Genomic DNA, 21,824 nt, shown 5'->3' with positions numbered 1-21,824 from the left:
TGCAAGAGTATCCAAGATGTAAATTGTGTCATCCGTAGTACACATGGGTCCACAAGGATGCATTTGTAGGCGTCTGCGTGCAGCCTAGAGTTTGACTATGCTGACTGTCCTCACTGTCAGCGTTCCATGGAGTTCCAAGACAACAATCTGTGCTTAACACAAATATGAGAGACTGTAGGAGGATATTCTCCATCGTCCACAAATTCGTAATTCATCTTTATGAGTTGTAACTGAAGCTGGTGCTGAACTTTGATGCTTTTATTTGTACATGCTTTCCATCAATGGAGCCCAAATACATTGATTAGTTCTAATTTTCCTGAAATTCTGTTGATGACCCCCTCTGTGCTGGATACACCTCAGGAATAATGACATTGACATGGTGCCACAGGCCTGCTGCTGCATCCTGTGGTAAGTTCTAAGTCACAGTCTCTCCAAAACACTCTGTGTTTGATCTGAGGGGCAAAGCGACCGACTAGTAGCAGATCAGAAGCGTAGCTATTCACTCTCACATTCACTCTCTGCTTTCAAAGTCATAGTGAAATAATGTATCTACCTGAAGAGAGGGAGATGTGAGAAATGTCAAAAGTGCTCGGCTTCGTTGACAGTAGTGTACCTGATTATTGTTCAGGGAGCGTGAGCTGCTTAATGCAATGCGAAGTGATCTAGAGACGGTGCTTTTAAAAATCTAAATTACAAGGACCATTTCCTGCCAGGAAGAGGCAGCATCTACTTGACAGTTTTGTATTATGTCCTGATTTAGTAAATTACTAGTGTGGGGTCTTTACTTACGCTCTACCGTGCTCTGTAAACACATGGAATCCAACCATATGGTCAAAGCTTTTGGCATTTCAGAATCATTTACTTGCAACACAACAGCAGCTCAGCTTAATTACAGCTCAAAACAGAGGTATTATAAGGAGGAGGTCCCACAGTCTAACACTTGCTTAAAGATGCACTCCAGTTATTTGCTCTGTTAACTTGTATTTATATTTACTGGAAAAGCACCATGAGCAAAAGAAGCAGGCAGTGCCATGACTGAGCAAAACAAGAAAGATTCTTTCTGGATGTGATCAAATATAGTTTGTTTGATGTTTAAGATGCATGTAGCCAAGGAAGAAAGTGGTGAAGGCCAGTATCAAATCAAATAAAGGTTTGTCTCTCTGCAGTTGTGGTTACTGAAGATATTTCAGTGTTGTTAAAAAGTATTTCCTCCTTGGCAGTGCTGTCAGTTTGTGGCATGTAAGCTCCCATAGAAGTCTGTGAGCAGTCAGCCTCCAGAGATCACTCACCACCGCTGCTCTTCAGGATTTGTCATGAACACTCATACTTCCTCATAGAAACCGTGTACAAAAACACAACAATGATGTCTCCTGGGCTGCTTGGTTACCATTATAGCTTGGATTAGTTGACTTTGATCAACTCTTTGCAGCTCTGTTCAGCTGATATCAACACTAAGTTAAAGAGACGCTCAGTCATTGAACTACTAATTGCTCTCACTGCTTTTTAGTGAATTTAGTTTCTTTAGTCTATTGTTCTATTATTCTCCATTTATTCATTAGCTGATTTTCTACATTTGACTTAAATTTGAAAATAATGAAGGCCTCTACAGTAGAGCTTCAGCTTTCATGTCATGAGTTTTAGCTGTGTTTCTGTGCACCTGTCTAAGAGAACAGCTTTTACTAGCTTTTGTTCCCTGAAGTGTGTACTGTACATGACATGGTTCAGGCTGTGAGTGCAGGGCAGAAATGTGACTGAACAGATGCCGTGTTAACAATGACGGCGATCTGCATGAACTGTAACACGTACAAACACAACATGAATAGTGAGATGATCTATTAGAGGAAAAAGAAAGGTTTTACCGTTCCGTTCTTCTTCTGAAAAGGCTTGGTCGCCATCACATGTAACTGAAGTGTAATTTCACTGGACACTGGCTTGCGTGTTCAGTGACCTTTAGTAGGCAGGACACAAGGATGGAACTGGGAAAGTAGAACTGTGAGCTCCATTGAAAGCAACGACCTCACATATAGTGGGAGTCTTCTCTAAAATACGACATTAAAACACCATGCAGTTCATCGATTACAGTATACAACAAAAGTGAGAACACCCTGGTGCAAACTTTCTTCAAATGATTTTTGAAATGATTCAAAGTTGAATCACCTCTCAATATGTTGCATTATTTATTAGTAGAGTATTTCCTTTGTAACCAGTCAGAAACAAATACTTTAGAAAGACTACACTGAAAATACAGGCTCCAATATAGATGGCAACAAAAGTGACAAGAAAAGCACTCAGAGAGCGCAGTACTCAGCCAAGGCTGTTCATTCCCCCATATGGCATTGTCAGATATTTAGCCTTTTTTAAAAAATAAATGCAGCATTTGTTTATTAGTTATTGATGATCAGAAATCATGGCAACATAGAATGTGGCCATTTAATATAGATGTACCCACAAAATGACTTTGCACTGAACACAAGCGTGTGTTATGCATGTGTATGTTATGTACGGATACCAAATTGCGTGACCTAAATATGTAGTGGGCGGCAGGAATTGATGGGACTCAGAAACACCCCCACAATTTAATCAGTTGTTCCTTGTATCATTCTGACAGATAAGTCCTGATAAGTCTGCAGTGGTGGATTTGTAGTAGGATCACAATCATGTGATCGTCAGCAGGCAGCTGACGTAGTGTTTACTTGTTGTCATGGTTACAGTGATGCCATACTGCTAGCTCGCAATGATACAGAAATCTTTAACAAATCCATGGATCCACACTATAAGCTGCATCACTGCCAAATCTAATCATTTGGTCCTTGTGTCATTTTTGACCTTCCCTGAAAATTTCATCTATATCTGTTAGTTTGTTTTTGAGTAATGTTGTGAACAGTCAGACAGACAGATAAACCAAACGATCATCAAATAACTCTACCAAGGCTCCGCTTCCGTGGTGAAGTAATTAATAACAAAGTAAATCACTCAATCAGTTGTGTTATTCCAGTCTGGGTGAAACTTCTTGATCGTAATAGACAGATTTTTACTGTGTGTATGTAGAATTTTGGAGAAATGTTAATGAATTAATCTGAAACACCACCAGTCCCAAATTAAGTTTAGTCAGTAACACCAACAATAAACTGGTTCTCCAGTCAGAGGAGGCTGGACTCTCCAACAGTCCACTACCAGCCTCTCTCTGGTCCTCAGTGTTTGTATAAATGCAGTCTGTCATGCTGGTAAACACAAGGATGCTCTGTGCAATTTATTGACATCCATGTAATCATTTTACTGCCATTTACATGAAAAGTCATCTTGTACTAAATTAAATGTCACCCTGCTGCTACTCCCCCCAGCATCCACCCGCAAGCTGTATGAGAAGAAACTGCAGAAGTTGCTGGATGATGGTCCTGCGCCACTGCCGCTGCCTCAGCTGGTTCTCACAGACATACAGGTCAACCACAACGGCAACTCTGAATCTGACCTCTACAGTGACAAGGAGGATGGTAAGGACAATCCAACAGAACATTCAGACAGATTATATTTATAGGTTTATTATGAAATGTGATGTTTAGTGTCCTGTGACTCAGTTCTGCCACTGAGAAATGCGATGTAATATATTGCCACAGTGGTATATGACATGTGGTATATTATTTAGGTGGCTTACCAGTGGGGTTGATTGCTGTCACCTGCACATAAACGTTGCAGTTTTTATCAACAACCACCTTCCAAAGAATAGCATACACTAGAAGAGTCATGTCCTAACTTTGAGGCAGCCACTGTTTGAGTCTCAGTCCACTAGAAAATCAGCGTCCAGAGTCTTAACTTAGGCTACACACCTAGAGCTTGTGAGTGAGCAATTTGATTGCCTTTCTTTATTTGACATAACTGTGATGTGGCTAGACATTGTAACCACTGTTAGGCTTTATTTCTGATGTCAAAGAATAATCCACATGGAACAAGAGTCATTTAGAATCATTACATCATGCACTGTGCTGTCAAAAACCAAACCTAGAGGAGTAGCACTGAGCGAACATGAACGTCTTAGTGATGGTGTTGTTTGTACTACAGAGACATGCAGGAGTGAAGAGTCCCTGCCAGGATTACAGCAGGCTAACATATAAAGCATACAGTCGTGGAAAGTTTACACACACTCGTAAAGACCATGTATATCATGGCAGCCTTAATTTTCCAATGACTCCTATACCTCTTAACTTTCTATAATGGACTTGTTGAAACACACGAGTCTTTGTCACAAAAGTCGGTCATGCATTTTAATTTTGTCAAAGATTTATTTGAGGTCTCCTGGAAATATGACCAAATCTGCTGGGTGAAAAATAGACATACAGCAACTTGAATTTTCAGTTTTGGTGATGTAGAATGGTGTGTTGATCACATTTTCTTCCTGACATGGCCTCTTAACTTCTGGAGAGTGAATACAATTGACTATAGCAGCTGATTTGTCTGAGCCAATTGAAATAAGGAAATACTAATTTCACTAAGCCACAAACACTACAGTGGGAAAGTCTGAGGAGCTCAGAAACATCTGAAAAAGCAAATTGTTGACTTGAACAGGGAGCCATTTGTAAGCAGCTACATATCCCCAAATCATCTGTTGTGAGTATAAAGTACATGCTACATTTGTGTCACTGCCACGATCAGGAAGAAAACGCAAGCCATCACCTGCTGCTGAGAGACGTTGGTCAGGTTGTTTAAGAGTCGACCGAGAATCGCTAAAAAACAGGTCTGCAATGAATGAGATGCTGCTGGTGACCAGTGTACACAGTCCAGTATGTTTTGCATCGACGTGAGCTGAGAGGCTACCATGCAAGAAGGAAGCCCTTCCTCTGGGAAGAGTTCTTTTAAGGCTGAACTGAGGTTTGCTGCTGATCACATGGACAAAGAAAAGGCCTTCTGGGGAAAATTCTCTGGTCAGATGAGACAAAAAATGAGCTATTTTGCTACATTGACCAGAAATATGTTTGGAGGAGAGAATGCAAAGCCCCTTAACCCCAAGAACACCATACTTACTGTCAGGCATGGTGGTGGCAGTATTATGCTCTGGTGCTGTTTTGCTGCCAGTGGAACTGGTGCTTTACACAAAGTAAATGGAACAATGAAGAAGGATTCTTCAGGAAAATCTAAAATCCTCATCAACAAGCATTGGGTCTAGGAGGCAGTTAGGTGTTTTAACAAGACAATGACCCCAAACACATATCACAAGTAGTAAAGAAATGGCTAAATCAAGCTAGAATTTAAGGTTTTAGACTGGCCTTCCTAAAGTCACGACTTACACCCCATCAAGAACCTGTGGACTGTGATGAAGACACTGTGCCAGAAAGCCAACACATTTAGTTGAATTGCACCAATTCTGTCCAGAGGAGTGGTCAGATATACAACTAGAAACTTGCCAGAAGCTTTGGCTCTAAAAGTGCCTAGTTAAGGTGAAAATGGCCAAGAGACATTTGACTGAATATTAGCATTGCTGTAGGTATATTTTAAAATGCATTATTGTTTTTTTGTGAAAATGCATGTGTTTCAATATTCCATTATAGAAAATTTTGAGTTGTAAGAGTCATTGGAAACTCAAGTCTACCATGATATACATGGTCTTTAGTGTATGTCAACTTTTTTCACAACTGTAGTTTCTTCTTTCTACCAGTAAATTTCCGTTATAGTGAAATGAAGGAAAATTATTAACCTCTTGGAGGTTAAGAAATAGAAATCAAACTGCTCTACCTTGGAAAATGATTGGCACTTGTGGAAAGTAGCAATTTGTTCTGCATCACTCAAACGTGTAATAACCCAGCAGTATGATGTGTGATGGCGCTGTGTTTCATCAGAAGTGATGGAGGCACCAGTACCAGAGCCTGTGGCAGAACCACAACCAGCTCCAGTGGTGGAGAGACCAGTGAGGAGCAGAGGGAAGACCCCGGTCACCACCCGCACCCACAGCAGCCAGCACCAAACAGTAAGAAAGAAGCTTCATTTCCTCTCAGTGGAAAACAAAACACCATACAACTAACTACCTGCAGACTGGTCACCATCTGGAACTAGGAATCATCCAGGTTTCTTCACTGCACTGTGTGTTGTCACAGTGATTTTAATATTAGTTTGTTTATTCCAAATGTGACTTTTTTGCTGCTGCTGTAGGTGCTGAGCCGAAGAACTGTGTTGATACGCCTCTGTCTGAAAGGCGTTAAGCTGGCAACAGCTTGTCTTTACTGATGTCTGTGATAGGAGTGACTTGGATGTTGACAGTGTGTAATTCCATTGCTGGGCCACCTATAAACCTGAATGATCTGGGAGCTATATGTTTCCTTGTGTAAAAGAAACTGTAGTTTCTAAATGTCTGCAGCACAATCAACAGTGCTCATGATTCCAGCGAATTGTGAACCAGGAGTACCGGGGGCACAGAGGGAGAATTTTTTTGGTGTGTTTTTTTAACTCTGTTCTCTCTGTTGACCTAATCCACAAGTATTCTTCTGTATTTCACTTTCCATATTTGCTTCGAACAATATCCTTAACGTTACTGAACACAGAATGTTCTCAGAGGATGTAACGATCCTTTTGCTTTATGTAGTTAATTATTCCACAATGGTTTCATTGGTTTCAAATGGAAGAAGTATTCACATCATCAATAAAGATAAAAATAATCCATTCAAAAAAAAAAGTCGTCCATTAAGAAATCCTACTTGAGTAAAGGTACATGAGTGATAGCAGAAAAATGTAGATAACATCTTAAAGTAAAAGTCTTGGTATGGGTTCTGTGAAATATTTTTGGATGTGCCATCATTAGATTGATAATAGTAAAGCATTAGTGTGTCTGTAGCATGTTATTGTTGTAGCTGCTGCTTGATTTACTTTATATCCAGCAGATAAATGTGAAGGTTTGGAACATGATGAATGGAGAGTAGCTGATGTTCTGACTGTTGGGGATCTTCAGATCCCCAACAGTCAGGATCTGGATTTCTTCAGATGTCCCAACAATAAACTACTGCTTAAATATTATTTTTATGCACAATAACAGTAACAAGAATAGAACAATGTCGTACTACAGGTAATAAAGACAGGGCAATAATTCAGAAGTACAAAGTCAGCATTCGAGTAAAACATTAAATGACAATATGAAGTTATGAACATTAACCTTAATTTCTTTTGAAAAGATTTTCCTTTGAACACTTAAAAAATTACACTGTGAGGCCATTGTGTTACAGTAAGATAAGCATAAAACTACTAATATCCCTGTTTAGCTGCGATAGAACCGTCAGAGCCAGCAGCAGATTATAAAAGGCTTGCTGAGATAAGGCTGCTCTCGGCGGCTACTATGACCATCCAGTCATAGCTATCTAACCTGGTCACTCACATCTCCTGAAAACGCTGGAGCAAATTTTTAATCTTGATAAATTGACCACAGATTTGACGTTTATACAACTACTTTCTCGTCTGGAATCATCCGAAAACTACATTTTGTATCATAATAACAGTAGTATTCCCAAAAAAAAACCTGTGTTACCTCTGAAAGTTTTCTCCTCTGCCTTTGCCGCTGGTCGTCACGAAATGCATTATGGGATATTTGGCTGCCCCAAGTCCACACAAGGGCCTGATGCATCCTCCATAATGTGGCCTGAGTGAGAACACATCCGGGTATTCCATCCGTTCTTCCCCAGATGCGTACTTTGAATTAGAACAATATTGGTCTCCAACTGATGATGTTTCACAAGTTTGCAAGAACACAAGCATGCATATTGAGAAACGGTCTATGTGTTGTTTTCTAAAATTTGTTAAATGATCCATTGTGTCATATCTTTATTGCCAAAGTAAAGCCGTCTGATAAAAGTAGTGGAGTAGAAAGTGCAGCATTTCCTTCTGAAATGTGGTGGAGTGAAGGAACAGTGTAGCTGAACATGGAAAGTGAAGTAAAATTGCAAACTACTTGAATAGACAGACTTTGTTAACTTACTCATACATTTTTCAACATTTTTTCTCATACTTATTTGTCATTGTGGAATGCTAGAGTTAATATAAAAAGCTCATCTTATTGGACACTTGGCAAAGTCCTCGTCTTCCTCATCCCTCTAGTTTATTTCTCCTCAGATCTGCATGAATTGTGAAGGTAACATATCTAGATATCAAAACAGCAACTTTCGTTAAAGGGTGAGGAGTTTGCTTATCTGTCTGATTTCTCAAAACTTACATTTTTTTTTAGCACAGTTGATATTTTTTTGGACTGACAGTCATGTTTCATGCCAGTATAATCCATAGCAGTGCTCCAACTGTAAGACATCTAACACTGTCTATTTAAAAACTAAATGATGCTTTAATTCTACAACTGAAATAGCTCCCATTTGGCAACTCTACCAGTGAGTGTGAGCATAAACCACAGCAGAACTAAAAGGTGCTTTTCCTGAACTAAAGTGACCTAAGAGTTGCCATGTTCCTCCTCAGGAAGAGAAATTCTTTTCTTTTTTGGGCTCAATAATAAATGAAAAAAAAATCAGACTTCCTACTTCTTTCTCGTCCCTGTTAGAGTAGATGTCCATTATGAAAGAATGAGTCATCCTTTAAGAGTTAAAAGAGCAGTACTGATTTCTGATTACTGCAGCCATGTCACTGGTTTCCTCCTTGAAACCACATTCCAGCACCAAAAAAGAACAGGTGAGAGTAGCTGCAGTCAGCATGGGTTCACTTTGATTCTTTGATTTACTGGGTCAAAACTCATCGTTGTGTCCTGATGGTGAGAAGGAATGTTTGAATGCTTGGAAAATGCTGGCTTCTGTGACACATAAGACCATAGTGATGACTGAGATTGTTTTTTTTTTTTCATGTTGTGGACCCAAAAAAGTTTGGAAAAGAATGTCAGACTGAGAGAAAACTAAATAAGTTGAGCATCAATGAGGCTGGGCTGCAGCACAGAAGTAGACGTGGTGTGTGTCGTGCAGCTGGTAGGACGGGACATCCAGCACCTGGCTTTCATTACACAGCTTCCTCTCACGCTGACAGAGGAAGTGTTTTTCATTTTATTGGAGTGCAGTCACACCCAGCTCATTGGAAGGTTCAGTGTATCAGTGCTGCATGCTGCATGTCAGACTCCAAGCACATGATCTGGATTAGCTGTTGCCATGCACGCTGAATACTTTGGACATATTCACACACTGACTTTTCTCTTCAGAGTTCCACTGCTGATTACTCCTCCTTTACTTCCATCCGTGTTTTGTGTTTCATTTCGGATTTTCTGTGTCCTCATTTCCTCATAGTTGTTATTGTAATCAGAAAACCTAATCAGAAATTTGCCCCTACTATTTTATTGTTGCCCATTTGAACCTTAACCTCCTATGCTACTACACTACTCTATTTAGGTTAGCACAGTACTAATTCAAACGGTGTGTAAAAGCCTCTTTTGGAGAAAAGCAGCAGTATGAAGTCATGTCTCACATGTGAGAGCTGTGATCCAGCAGTGTGTTTTGGTCTTTCTGAATGTGGTTAATAACAGCGCCTCCTGCTGCCCAGACAGTGAACGTACACCCGTTGAGCCGAATTCTCCAGGAATGAGAGGCATGTGGAAACTGTTGGCCCCAATAATCTGATAGGAGCCCTAGAGGAGGAGCTGGAGGTGTGTGTGGGTGTGTATTTCCAGGTGGGATTTACCCCTCTGGCTTGTTATGAACTTTCCAGTAGAAATAGTGTACCTGGTATTCTCCAGGTACAGTGATACAGCTGTGTATGGGATGTTCTAATGTTCTTATTAATGTAATTAGATTAAAGGCAGGTAATGAACAGAATGAAACGTGGCTTTCAGCATGCCTTTCGCTTTACTGTCCCTCTCCTTCTGTAATAGTGAAACTAGTGTTGCATTTGTGTTTGCTTTTTTTCCCTTTTTCTCCAGTTAATGTACAGTTTTCACCAATCACAGATCTCCTTCACAAGTTCTTGGTTCCTGCACAGGGCAGCTGGACACTTTATCAGAATTTATTTCTCATTCATTCAAGGATGTTGGTGCTTTGCAAAACAGCATATGTAAATTTTTGCTAACACATGAAGTCTTCTGTAATGCACTTTTTTAACATTCATTTTGTCATTCTTAACCATGCTTTGTCATCAATTACAGTGATTGTAATATGGAGTTTGTCTTGACAAAGTTATAGTCAATCCTAATGAACCAAAACATTGAGTATGTGAAGCGACTGTTCATTCTGCAGCACAAACATAACTTTGATAGCTTCACTTTTAACAAGGTGATGCAGTTCATGTGGGCAAGCAATGAAAAATCTCTGGACCAAAGATAAAGCAGACATAAATGTTGATAGATAGGTTATTAGTCAAACCCTGGTGTTCTCATTGTCTGCTGGTGTGTGTGCGTACCATGTGTGTAGAACAACCCGCTGATGGATGAGCGAGATGAACAGATTGTCCGGAGAGTAAAGCGCAGATCCAGGCGGTTTTCCCAGAAACCGGTAAATGCTGTCCTTCTCCTGGGGGCCAACAGTATGACTGATTAACCCACTGGTGCACTCTTTCCTCTACCTGTAAATCTGCTTCACACCTGGCTGTACAGAGGTGTATGTGCACAGAGGCAGCTCCTTCTCTTCAACACCGTGATATATTCTCACTTCTCTGTTCCAACTGTTTGAAATATGTCATTGTAATCATGTTTATTAGCAGCTCCCCGCCTTTGAAATAATCCATGTTGCATGATGCAGTTCATTAAATCAAATTAATTTTAAGAAAAAAATATTTAGTGGCCAGAGTTTTTCTATTAAAATTCCTGAAGAACAGAGGTGGAATTTTCAATCCGATAGGCTTTTTATTTTGCCAATAGATCTGTTTCAACGTTAGTACATGTGGGCATAAAGGATGAACACTATCTAGTTTAACTCTTCATTTTAAGCACCTGTTTTTCGAGTCAGCCGGGTTCATCTTAAACTAATACAGAAACGGTATCGCTAATGGATCTCAGAAATGATGTGTACAATTCCTTTAGGTGGAATAATGGAATAAAATTGTGGTTCATTCTCCATCAAGATTTTAATGTTACTCCTACTCACCTATCCGGTACTTTAGCAGTACTCTTAAGACAGAACACAAAGTCCAACAGGAGGAACTAATGTAAGACACAAACCAAGCTCTAATCCAGCAGTGGAGATGGCTGTCCAAAACACCACTGAGGTCTGCTGAGCTCCTACTCTCCCATTTGTGGGTGGCGTTGCAAACTTTCACCCTGAATACAGTCCACTAAAAATTACTTTAACCCAACTATCAGCCACCAGACCAGAGCAGTTTGGACACTGCACGGCTCCAGACTAACGTTTACATTGGTTGCAGTTGTGAGCCTAATTTTTTCATTTAGGTGCACACAAAGTTTTTTACTGTGCCATTTGGCAGTCAGTAATACAATTACTGCCTTTTATTGGCAGTTTACGTTCATGGGTAATTTCTTGACACACTGTAAATGATCGTAAACGGAAATGAAGGTGCAGATAAATATTTTGTTCTTCTTCAGGAGGATGATCTGGGACTAAAAGTGGGCATAAAGCAGCTCTTCTTTGGTCATACTGTAAAAGTTTAGTATCATCTCTGATTCCTTAATGCTTCAGTTTTCTGCTGCCTGGTTCTGAAACGCTGCAAGAAAAGGGGCTGCTTTGGCAGGATGAAGTTTTTTAGTTTTTAGTTTTCAATTAAAAACGTTGATGCTCTGCTTGCTTGTGTTCTCAGTCTTACCTTGACTGTAGTCTTTCCAATAAGTGTGTAATGTCTGCTGTCTAATTATATCAATGTTTCCCACATGCTGAGAACTTACTTGTGGTAGGGGCAGCACAGCAAGGCTGAGGCAGTTAAGAGGGGAGAGGGGTTGTTTTCTGGAGCTAGTGAGAGGCCTCTAGTCTCCACTCAGTTACTGCAGTGAAACCTATAGTTACTTTAAATGTCAGTTTTACTTCAGTTGAAACTGAATGATTTTTTTTTGTCTTGGAGTTCACCCAGAGACACACAGACAAACAAAATATCAGACACACTGGTACTGCATGGTAAGTGCTGGTTATGTCATCATATAGCACACAGACACACACTCTTTTTAGGTCATCGTATGGATAATGAAGACCTAAAAAGAGTGTGTGACAGAGAAGATCAAACTGCCTAATTCACACCTCCACACACCTGACCAGTCTTACACTGTCAGATGCAGCTTGTTGGTAGAAGTTCCAGCAAACACTTTTCATTTCAGCTTGGACTTGTAGGCACAGCCAGTAGCTGACATACTTGAGCTGGAAAATCCTGGCAGTTCTTAGGATCCTTCAAGACATTTTCCTCTCACTTTCAAAACCTGTAGCTCCAAGAGGAGCAACTGCCACAACATCTTCCCAAACACGATAAGGACACGTCTCACAAGGCAGCCTCTCAGCTCAACACTGCTCAGCTAAAGGTCAGCCTTTTTGTCAACCGTCTTTCTTGTCCATCACAGTGAGAATCTCTCTTACACATAGAATCACATTTGCTCTTGAACTGTTGATTGTGTGTCCAGGTGTCAGTATACTCACTGCACCATCACACTCAGTCAGTCAGCACAGAGGTGATGAAGCACAGGGAATGGGGTATTTTGGGTGGCACGCAAGTATTTGAAAAAGGATGGTCAGCTGATCAGCCTGCACACGGGAACACACATACTTCTATCTTTGTGAGGACGCTCCTCGATGTGTATTCCACGCCCTCCTTTACCCGAAGTCAAACCTAATCTAACCTGAACATTAAAACAAGTCAGAGCCTTCAACCGGCCATTTGAGTGTGTCAGAGAATGAGCACTGGTGAAAACGTTGTCAAGGATCAGGGTCTAAAAGTCAAATTGGCCCTCACAAAGATGTACAAGTACAAACACTGCAGTAATGAAAGGCAAACACTGTTCTTTGTGTCTTTAACTTGACATTTGTAATCACAGGGGTTGGGGTTGTTAAATGTTGCATTCTTGACCTGTTTCTGCTTTTGTACACTGTGTCTATATCTGATGTGTAATCCATGCATCCTATCAGTCCTCCATCAGTATGTAGTTGTTCAGTCACCATAGTGCTCACAGCACGATACAATTAGTTACACAACTACATTAGAGGTAAATGAAGCTGAGTCAGTTAAAAGAGCAAAGCTCCAGTCCAATAGACAGACCATGATCCATTTGAAATGTTTCTGTTCACTTCTAAGTTTGACTTGTTGAGTAACTGATACTCCTCACTTTATGAATGGGCTTCACATGCCTTTCAGCATGAAGACAGTGGTTCTCCCTGACTGTGAAAGCAGAGAGGTTGACAGCATCTGATTTTGACCAGTGTTACCACAGTTTAACTCGGTGAACTTTATTTTTTATTTTATTTATTTATTTTTTTTATAAAAGTAAGTTTTTGCACTTTCTGTCACAAAGTTGTTTGGACATGTGAATGAAGTAATATTGTCTTTTATGTGCTCACCAAGCTCTCAGTAGAGACTGGCACAGGAGACACAAGCTGCCATTCCAGCTTATAATTAAGGACCTTTTAGCAAGTTAAAGGACATGGTACAAGAGCTACATTGTGTACCTTACTCGCAAAAAGACAACAGGGTATGAACATCTCCAGAAATAGCAAATGTTGTGCCCCAGTTACTGCTTCATGGCTGTTTGCATATTGTAAACAAGGGCTGCCACTATGGACTATTTTTCTGTCAATTAATCTGTTCATTCTACAGTATGGCCATGCTGGTCTGCTACAGGGCCTGTTACATTTCCCCTCATATCAAACATAGAAACACACTTGGGTAAACTGCAGCTGCTCACAGATGATGCTGTAGCGTAGGATCAGTGACTATGCATGAGGTGTGCTGGGCACAGTTAGTAAATATAGCACAAGACATCTGGAGATATGAGGACTTCCTACTGTGTTTGGCCTCCGCTGACAAAAAGCATGAATGAAGCAAAGCCTCAACAAAATATGGCAGCAGCTACTTTAGTTGGAACTATTTTGATTAATTCTAAATATATGGATTGCTGAGATTCTTCTCATCATGACCACAGCTCCATAAAGAAATCAAAATTTCTATCAAATCCCTTTACAGAGTGAAAAGGACAGACCAGCTAAAGTCACTCCTTTGTTCCTTGTTATACATTTGCTCTCTGACTTTGGTAGTAGCTTTGAACAAAAATGTAGCCCTGTGTGAGATGAATTGTGGCTAGTGTAGATCTGTGGGTAATCTTGTGTATCTGTGTTGGCGTCTCAGGAACCCAAGCCAAGTGCAGAAGCAGCAGTAGGACAGAGACAGAAAGCCACAACTGTAAGACCAGCTGATAGGGTGCGTAAGGATATGTTTGAATTCCGCTGGAAGTAATCATCCATTTTTATCTAGTGTTATTGAACATAATGGCATGGGCTACTTTTTCCTTATGTTTCTAATAATCCAGTCTGTGTTTTGTACAAGTCAAAGGGTCTGACTGGAGTACAGAGTCCACGACAGGCTGTAAAGCCATCAAGGCCTTCATCCTTTCTTGTCCACCTCACCAAAGCCAACCAGATCAGCTTTAGCCCTATATGTGACATCTCACCCACTGAAACTGAGAAGTCAGACCAGTGTGGATCTACGCTGGGCAGCAGATCTACAGTAGGGCTACAGATCTACTCAACCATCGGTGGTGGCAGGGTTCCCTTCTGTTCCTCACAGCTTCTCACTGACATTCGTGTCTGAATGGAGCTTTGTTTGTTCAAAAGTTAAAACTCACCTTCTGTTCATGTCTGTTCGGTGTACTGGTTTCTGATGAAGTGGTTGTGTGTTTGTGTGTGCAGCTGTTTAGGCTTTGTGTGGGGACAGCTGTGTGACAGCTGAAGTGCTGGATGCTTAAACATCTTTGACCCACAATGACACACACTGTTTGTGAGCAGGAGGAGTGTGTCCCCCCAGATGTCCTGCTGCCACACAGACACAGGCAGCAGAAAATCACCAGCTTTCTGTCCACATGCAGCCCTGTGAGGACGATGGACTGTGTGTCTGCACTCTCCAAGGATGTGTTGGTCAGACAGGTTAGACTGAATGTTGCAGGGCAGACACTGGGATCTGTGTCACACTCACAAAGTGGTTTGGGAGTAGACATGGTGGCTGGCCCTGCATTTTGTATGAAGTAGTCACATGGTGACAAGTGTTTAATGTTAGGCAGAGAGCCCTCTACTGGTTCAAACCCTGCAGCTACAGGTTTTTCATCAGAATCCACTAAAAGTCTTGAGCAACAAGAAACTTGTTCAAGTGCACTGGTGAGATGTATTGTCATGTAAATCATGTTCACTATGGCTGATTTTTCTGTGCAGGTGGAGAAAATTGCAGCCAGTGACCAAACCCCAAGAGTGGAGGAGAAGGATGTTCTGAAACAGCTCTTCTCCAATGACATCAACAGTCCAACAGGAATCACGTAAGTAACTACTGGTCACTTGTCCTGCCAATTAGCGCAGAGATTATTACTACAATAAAAGTAAAAAACACTAAGATTCACACTCAGAGTTGTAACTCATTTGTAATTTTCATGAAAATGCGTTTAGAAGACCAACAGCTTCGCTGGAGAAAGAGAGGCGTTGAAATGGGAACAACTTTAATAAAGTTGCAAGTTAAACAATTGTAGGAGCAATCAAATATTACTGCATAAGTGTCCGTTTTTTAAGAAGTTATCACAGTCTCGAATTGATTACAAACAACATTGTATCTAATGCATTGTTGTTCTTATGCAGTGTCAGGACCTTAAAAAAAACAAAACTGTAAAAATCATGTCATGAACTTGACTGCAAAAAAACAAAAGATAGGAAAAATCCTATTACATGTGCCTGTAGACACCATGGTCCTATTATCACACCTGGACTTGTTTTATGGCTCTTATCCAGGTTGTTTTCTCCTGACTAGATCTTTGCTTGTGTTGTATCTACTCTCAGATGTACATCACTTTGGATAAAAGCATCTGCTAAATGAAACTGTAGAATTGTAGGTTAAGTCTGAACTCATAAGAGACAGATTGTAAAAAGCAGCATAAATCAGAGCAGCTGAAACTCAGATATTCTGTCCTGTGTTTCCCTCAATGCAACAGCTTTATTCTTTTCCCTGGGCCCTATCAAACTTCACTGCCTCCATTTGTAAGCCAGGGCCCAAGGACAAGCTCATTTGACTTTGCTGACTGACACCTTTGCCCCGTGTGTTGTCGTTTGTCATTTAACCCTTTTAAAACCACAGGGATGACCGGTGACACCACGGCGCATGTGTATTTCAAATTACTGTAACTCCTCGCTACTTTGTGCAATTTTAATCATTCAAACTGCCCCTGAAAGCTGTGAAACAAGGCTTTCTGGTGCTATTACATGCATTACGGTGATGACTGAGTGCCGTGTGGGGAGAGGGAGGAAATGAGTGGAAATGAGTATTATAGTGCTAAAAGGGTTAGCTAGCTTTAGCAACAGCTGCTGTGACAATGCACCGATCCAGCGTTTCACACCCAATTCTGACAGCTCAAATCTAACCTCATGGCTCTCTGTTTCCTAAATGTAAAATCTATGCAGCTCACTGCACCTCATAAGTACAGTAACATGAACCCAGGAAATTCTGTGAACTAATATAAGAACTGATCAGCAGCCTGCACCCAGAAATAAAATTCAATAAACAAGCTATTTGCTTGAGATATCAAAGTAGTGCTGGGCTGTATAGATGAAAAATTTCATCACAATAAAATGTTTTATTTTGATTGATATTGATCATTTGAAAGACCTGAAATGATCAGAAAAAAAAGTATTGAATGCAAAATTGTAATGCTAGCACCAACAGTGAAAAATACACATAAATAAAGGTAATAATCAAGTAATGATCACATCTTGATACACATTACATTTTGAAAAAGCAAGTAGAATGGGGACAGTGAGGGCAGGCAAAGGATAAAACAGAGTTTCATAAACCAGAGAGGGAACATGCTTCCAGTTAGTTCATGTAACCAAACTTTGGGTTTTCATTATTTGCCTTTGTTTTGGTTTGTATATGATGCATGGAATTGAAGTGGAATTATTAATTATTTCTATCTCTATCATTTTATTTGCCAGCCCTGTGTAAAAGCCCATCAGGACAACCATAGGACAGTGTGACAGAAGACTTCATTTCAACACAAATTCAAAAACTAAACTACTACATAGCCACCATAACCATCATGGTTATGGTGGTTAGCAATCAGAAATCCAGTATCTCACAATATTTCAATATTTCATAAGAGAAGTGAAAAGCAGGATTTACATTTCAGAAATGTCCAACTTTTGAAAAGTATGTTCATTTATACAGCAATACTTGGTTGGGGCTCCTGTACCTCAAATTACTGTATAAATGTGGTGTGATGTGGTGGGCTGCATGGTGGTGAGCACTGTCACCTACAGCTAGAAGATCTGCCATAAAACACAGTGGATCAACACCCTACATCATCTCAGAATGCAGAAACTTCACACAGTAAACACCCTGGATTCTGTCTCTGCTCTTCCTCCACATTCTAGGGACCTGATTTCCAAATGAAATGCAAAATTTATTTTCATGATAAGAGCACTTTGGACCACTGAGAAACAATCCAGTTCTTGCAGTAGTTCTCCTGATGACGGCGGTTGTGTGTACTGAACTAAACTGAGAGATACATGGTATTTCTACTGTTTAAACAGTAATTTACTCAAACTCAAAATGAAATGTTCTAATTGCTAGAAGCCATATTCTATATTCAATGTAATGTTCAAAGAAAAGATTGACGTATTTCACTATGTATGTTAGGAGTCTAGAATATATTCAATTTGCACTTCTTTTATACAACTGATGAAAAATATTAAACATTTCACAATGTTATCATTTCTTGACATGCACAAGTATATCCACATCAGTACACATATTCACAGTGTATTTCATAGATTTTTCATGAAAGAGTGAGTGAAATGTTGTGGTTACACACTAACTGTTCACAGTATCCTGGTCCAGCTGTAGTCTGTACTAATACTGCATTAAATATTTATTTCTTGAGAGAATATAAATGGAGACAGTATGAGTGATAATGCAGTGTAACGTGAACTACAGGCAACAGGTCCAGTCCCCTAGAAGACTTTGAGCTGTTTGACCGACAAACGACTTGAGGAACCAGAGCTGTAAAACCTGTGTCTCTTGCAGCGCCACCTGTCGAAGGCCCATCCGAGGAGCAGCCGGTCGCCCCGTGGTTTCCAGTGACCTGTGGAATGATGAAAACATCATCCTCTCTCCAAAAACCAAGACTAGCAACTACTCTTACACAGAGACCCACACTGTCAACAGAGTCCCCACCCTGCCCCCCTCTTCCGCCTCCTCCTCTTCTTCTTCTTCCTCCTCCTCTTCCTTCATTCCCTCTGCCTCCAGCTCTTCTTCCAGGCTCTTGTCTGCAGCTCCCCCTGCAGGTCAGACCAAAGCAGTGCGCCGCAGCGTGTCTCTGTGGATAAAGCTGTTCCTGCTGGCCATCGTGGCTGCTTTTCTGTTCTTGGTTTACCAGGCCATGGAGACTAACTCCATCAACCCATTTGCAAGCCCAGGCACAGAAATGGCTGCTGGCAGCGCAGCGTAGAGAGTACCTGAAGAGGCTGAGGGGGAGAGACAAGCATGTCTGCTTCTACTTTTTCTTTTTTTGTGTGTGAATCTACATTGTAGCCAGTTTATTCCTTACCTCTGAGGTCATTGTCTGTTTTGTCCTCATTTTGTACTTTTTGTGTTTTTCTTCCTGTCTCTTCTGAATCAGTTTTCAGTGAGCACCTGAAGAGAAGTGACATAGCCATTTCAGTGAGACTCAAGGATCTCCATGACATGTTGTTTTGGTCCATCCTTGACCTTGGACCTCAGGTGAAAACAAAGCCAGCCACTAAACTACTCTAAGAAACACACACAGTAACTTTCAAAGAAATGTGAGGACTTTGTTTTTATTGCCATGTGATTTTTTTTTTTTTTTTTTATGTGATACTTGCATGGTGCGTTCATTAGTGTGTTTGTATTGAATGTATGGTTGAGATTTTTTTTCACACTTTGCCTTAGTGTCTATCTCTGTTAGTCATTAACGGTTTTAAAGATTGAGTCTGAAACTGTCATTTTGTTTTGTACTTTCGACCATCTTTGTTAATGAGACAGAGAGGCTTGCTATTGTAATCCAAAAGCTTCTAAATCTTCTTAAACCTTACACCAATATTTTTTAATGTTCTCTTATAATAAAATCGAATGTCCTACTGTATTCTACTTAATTATGTATTCACTGTCTCAAATATTAAATATCCACTCAATAAACTATAATGTTGTTACTGTACCTGAAAGAGCATTTTATTTATGATCCAGTAGTTGGTGCGCTGCCATCTTTCCTCCAGATTCTGTCAGAAGATCGAATCAGCTATCAGTTTACATTATAGGAAAGGAGAAATGCTCACCTGCTTTCAGTGGTATGTAGCCATGCACATACAGCTGCTTCAAAAAGTATTAAGACCATTTCACTGTGTGTCTGTGTGTATAATTTGACATCAACAACATATTGTAATTCAAGAGGTTTGACAAGAAACTAGACTTCTGCACTCTGTGTTTTTCTCACTCTTGAGAAAATTAGTGCATGACAATGTTTTAGTCGACCATAGACCAGTTAACTGATGTGATATAAATGGCAACCATAGTGTAGGATGTGGTGTTGCAGTGGGTTAGATGGAGGGCTTCCAATCAGGAGGTTGGGTTTTATGTCCTGGGTGAAGCTTTAATAAATGCTGACTTTTACTTTGAAGCCAGTCTGGTGAGAAGGGTTTGGAACAGTAATGGACAAGGCTGTATGTTTTCAAATGATGGCATTTCTTTGTTCTTTTTGTTGTTTTCTTTGCCTTTTCCAGATTTCTGCCTACTGCAGCTTTAAATCAGTTCTTTAAATCAGCCCATTTTGCTGCAGTTGCAGCTTCTAGTCTTCTACAGGTGTTGTCACATACACAACTAAGAGATATACCGCTGAGTTCTGTCCAAAGGGTTGAATCTTTCTCTTCATCAGAGAATCTTTTTCTCCTGCTGTCAGAGTCCTTTACATGCAGTTTGGCAAACAGTGGGTTCCATCTGTCTTCAAGATAAAGGCCTGGCAGTAAAATGTAAGAAAAATAAAGGGATAAGACTACTTCCTGAAGTGATAATGTGCTACAGTTCCGAGACTGAAGAATAAACTGACTGAGGAATTTGAAAAATAAATGTAACGGTAAATGCCTGGTGACGCTTCTGTTGATTTTGTACCAGCAGTATTAAAATGAGAATTTGAAAAAAAAAATATTTGTACTTAGTTAAATGCAGTAATTTATATGTCATTCATTTTCTCTATAACTTATCAATTAATCAACTAATATTTTAGCACTGCTTGACAGAACTTTAACTTTTGATGACCTGGTCTCTTCAGAGGATATGTCTGATTTTCTACTCTGTAGAATCACAATCAGCAATGTTCAACATTTCCCTCTGATGTGTGAATTTGAACAGTTGCTACTCTAAACACGTCTATGTTTTCATTAGTAACAAACACAAATGCTGAGGAGGCTGACAGACAGGATACCCTCTGTTGGACATAGTATGTGACTTTGGGTGCATTTGTAATTAAATCTGTTTCACTCAACTATCTACAGTCCGACGTAAACCTCGTACATCTAAATGTTTTGAAACCAAGTTCATTCTTCTTATTATTCTGTAAAGATAAGACTACATACTGGCACTTGCAAAGAGTTAAAGGACCATTAAGATGCTGTATGTTTAAGCCTAAAATGTGTGCTTCATTCAGTAGGCTTTTCGGTTTCATTATTTGAATGCAAAAACAAGAGATATTTATATATGCAGCTCAGAGGTGTGTTTAAGTTAATGAGATGTGATGAAATAATCACATTTGTAAATACAGGCAAATGTTTAACTGTGGCACGGTGAAATAATCTGATAAGTTTAAATTTTACCTAATTTGTAATGAAATATTTCATCCTTTTTATTTTCATAATGAGAAATTATTGTGGATCTCTGATTTAATTTCAGCCGTTTTTATATCAAAAATGTCTTTTTCTCATGTGCGTTTATTTTACAAATCCCATTTTTCATCACAACACTTTATCTGTCAGTCAGGGCCAGAGCAGTTATGTAAATGGTTGTGTATTTATTCAGATACTCAGCACAGATCAAGTGTTGATCTAGGTCTGGAGAAGGATAGGTTGAATTAATGTTTATATTTATTTCACAATGTCTTCGAGCTTTGCAGTGGCTATTCCAAAATACTGCAAAAAAAATTTTACCATCTCTTATCATGTAGCAAATGCTGCAATTATTTAATGTCACCAACATGAGCAGTTTGTGAAAGACTCGTCTTGCATAGACCTTTACACTCTTGGTGTGGACACTCACATACATACAAAGTTGCTTTTGTCATAGAATGAACATTTCTAGTCTACTCAGAAGACCCCGATATATTCATGTGAAGTAGGTCACGTCTATGTGTTCTGGCAGTACACATTACTGACGAGCATGTGCACTACTGCACCCTTACAACATAATGCAGCATGGACAGGTACGACTGGATCCCCACAGACTAGGGGAGATGATGAAATGTATGTCCTGTGGACTCTGGTACTCAGGAATGGAGAATGTAAAATGCTGCCCTTACACTTCATTGCAGACGCATTCTCACACACCTGCAGACAGTTTTGGACACCCATAGATGTGTAGTTATTAGGCCGATGTTATACTTTCTGTGTCCCTGACTGCACAGCAACTGTATCACCAGTGGTCTGTATGCCATGTAAATATGTGTTTCCATATAATAATGGTAAAAAGTCAGTAGTGTGCAT

At 40.0% G+C, this 21,824-nt stretch overlaps 2 protein-coding genes across 2 annotated transcripts in view; both read left to right on the top strand.

The window, feature by feature from the left end:
• Positions 1 to 19,294, top strand: part of tmpoa (thymopoietin a) — a 29,418-nt gene extending 10,124 nt beyond the window's left edge. The window contains exons 3-6 of the mRNA XM_023277698.3: positions 3,342 to 3,491; positions 5,829 to 5,956; positions 15,294 to 15,394; positions 18,145 to 19,294. Coding sequence (XP_023133466.2) covers positions 3,342 to 3,491; positions 5,829 to 5,956; positions 15,294 to 15,394; positions 18,145 to 18,568 — 803 coding nt within the window. The 3' untranslated portion in view covers positions 18,569 to 19,294. The remainder of the gene's footprint in view (positions 1 to 3,341; positions 3,492 to 5,828; positions 5,957 to 15,293; positions 15,395 to 18,144) is intronic.
• On the top strand, positions 5,963 to 15,287 carry LOC118470816 (uncharacterized). Its single transcript, XM_035951601.2, has 5 exons — positions 5,963 to 10,439; positions 12,311 to 12,403; positions 14,218 to 14,289; positions 14,416 to 14,595; positions 14,874 to 15,287. The coding sequence occupies exons 1-5, from the start codon at positions 10,371 to 10,373 to the stop codon at positions 15,111 to 15,113; spliced, it is 654 nt and encodes a 217-aa protein (XP_035807494.2). The 5' UTR covers positions 5,963 to 10,370; the 3' UTR covers positions 15,114 to 15,287.
• Positions 19,295 to 21,824: the final 2,530 nt, after the last annotated feature.

The sequence above is a fragment of the Amphiprion ocellaris genome, chromosome 21 (genome assembly GCF_022539595.1).
Source record: "Amphiprion ocellaris isolate individual 3 ecotype Okinawa chromosome 21, ASM2253959v1, whole genome shotgun sequence".
Taxonomy (NCBI): Eukaryota; Metazoa; Chordata; class Actinopteri; family Pomacentridae; genus Amphiprion; species Amphiprion ocellaris.
This window is presented reverse-complemented; position numbering and strand designations above follow the sequence as displayed.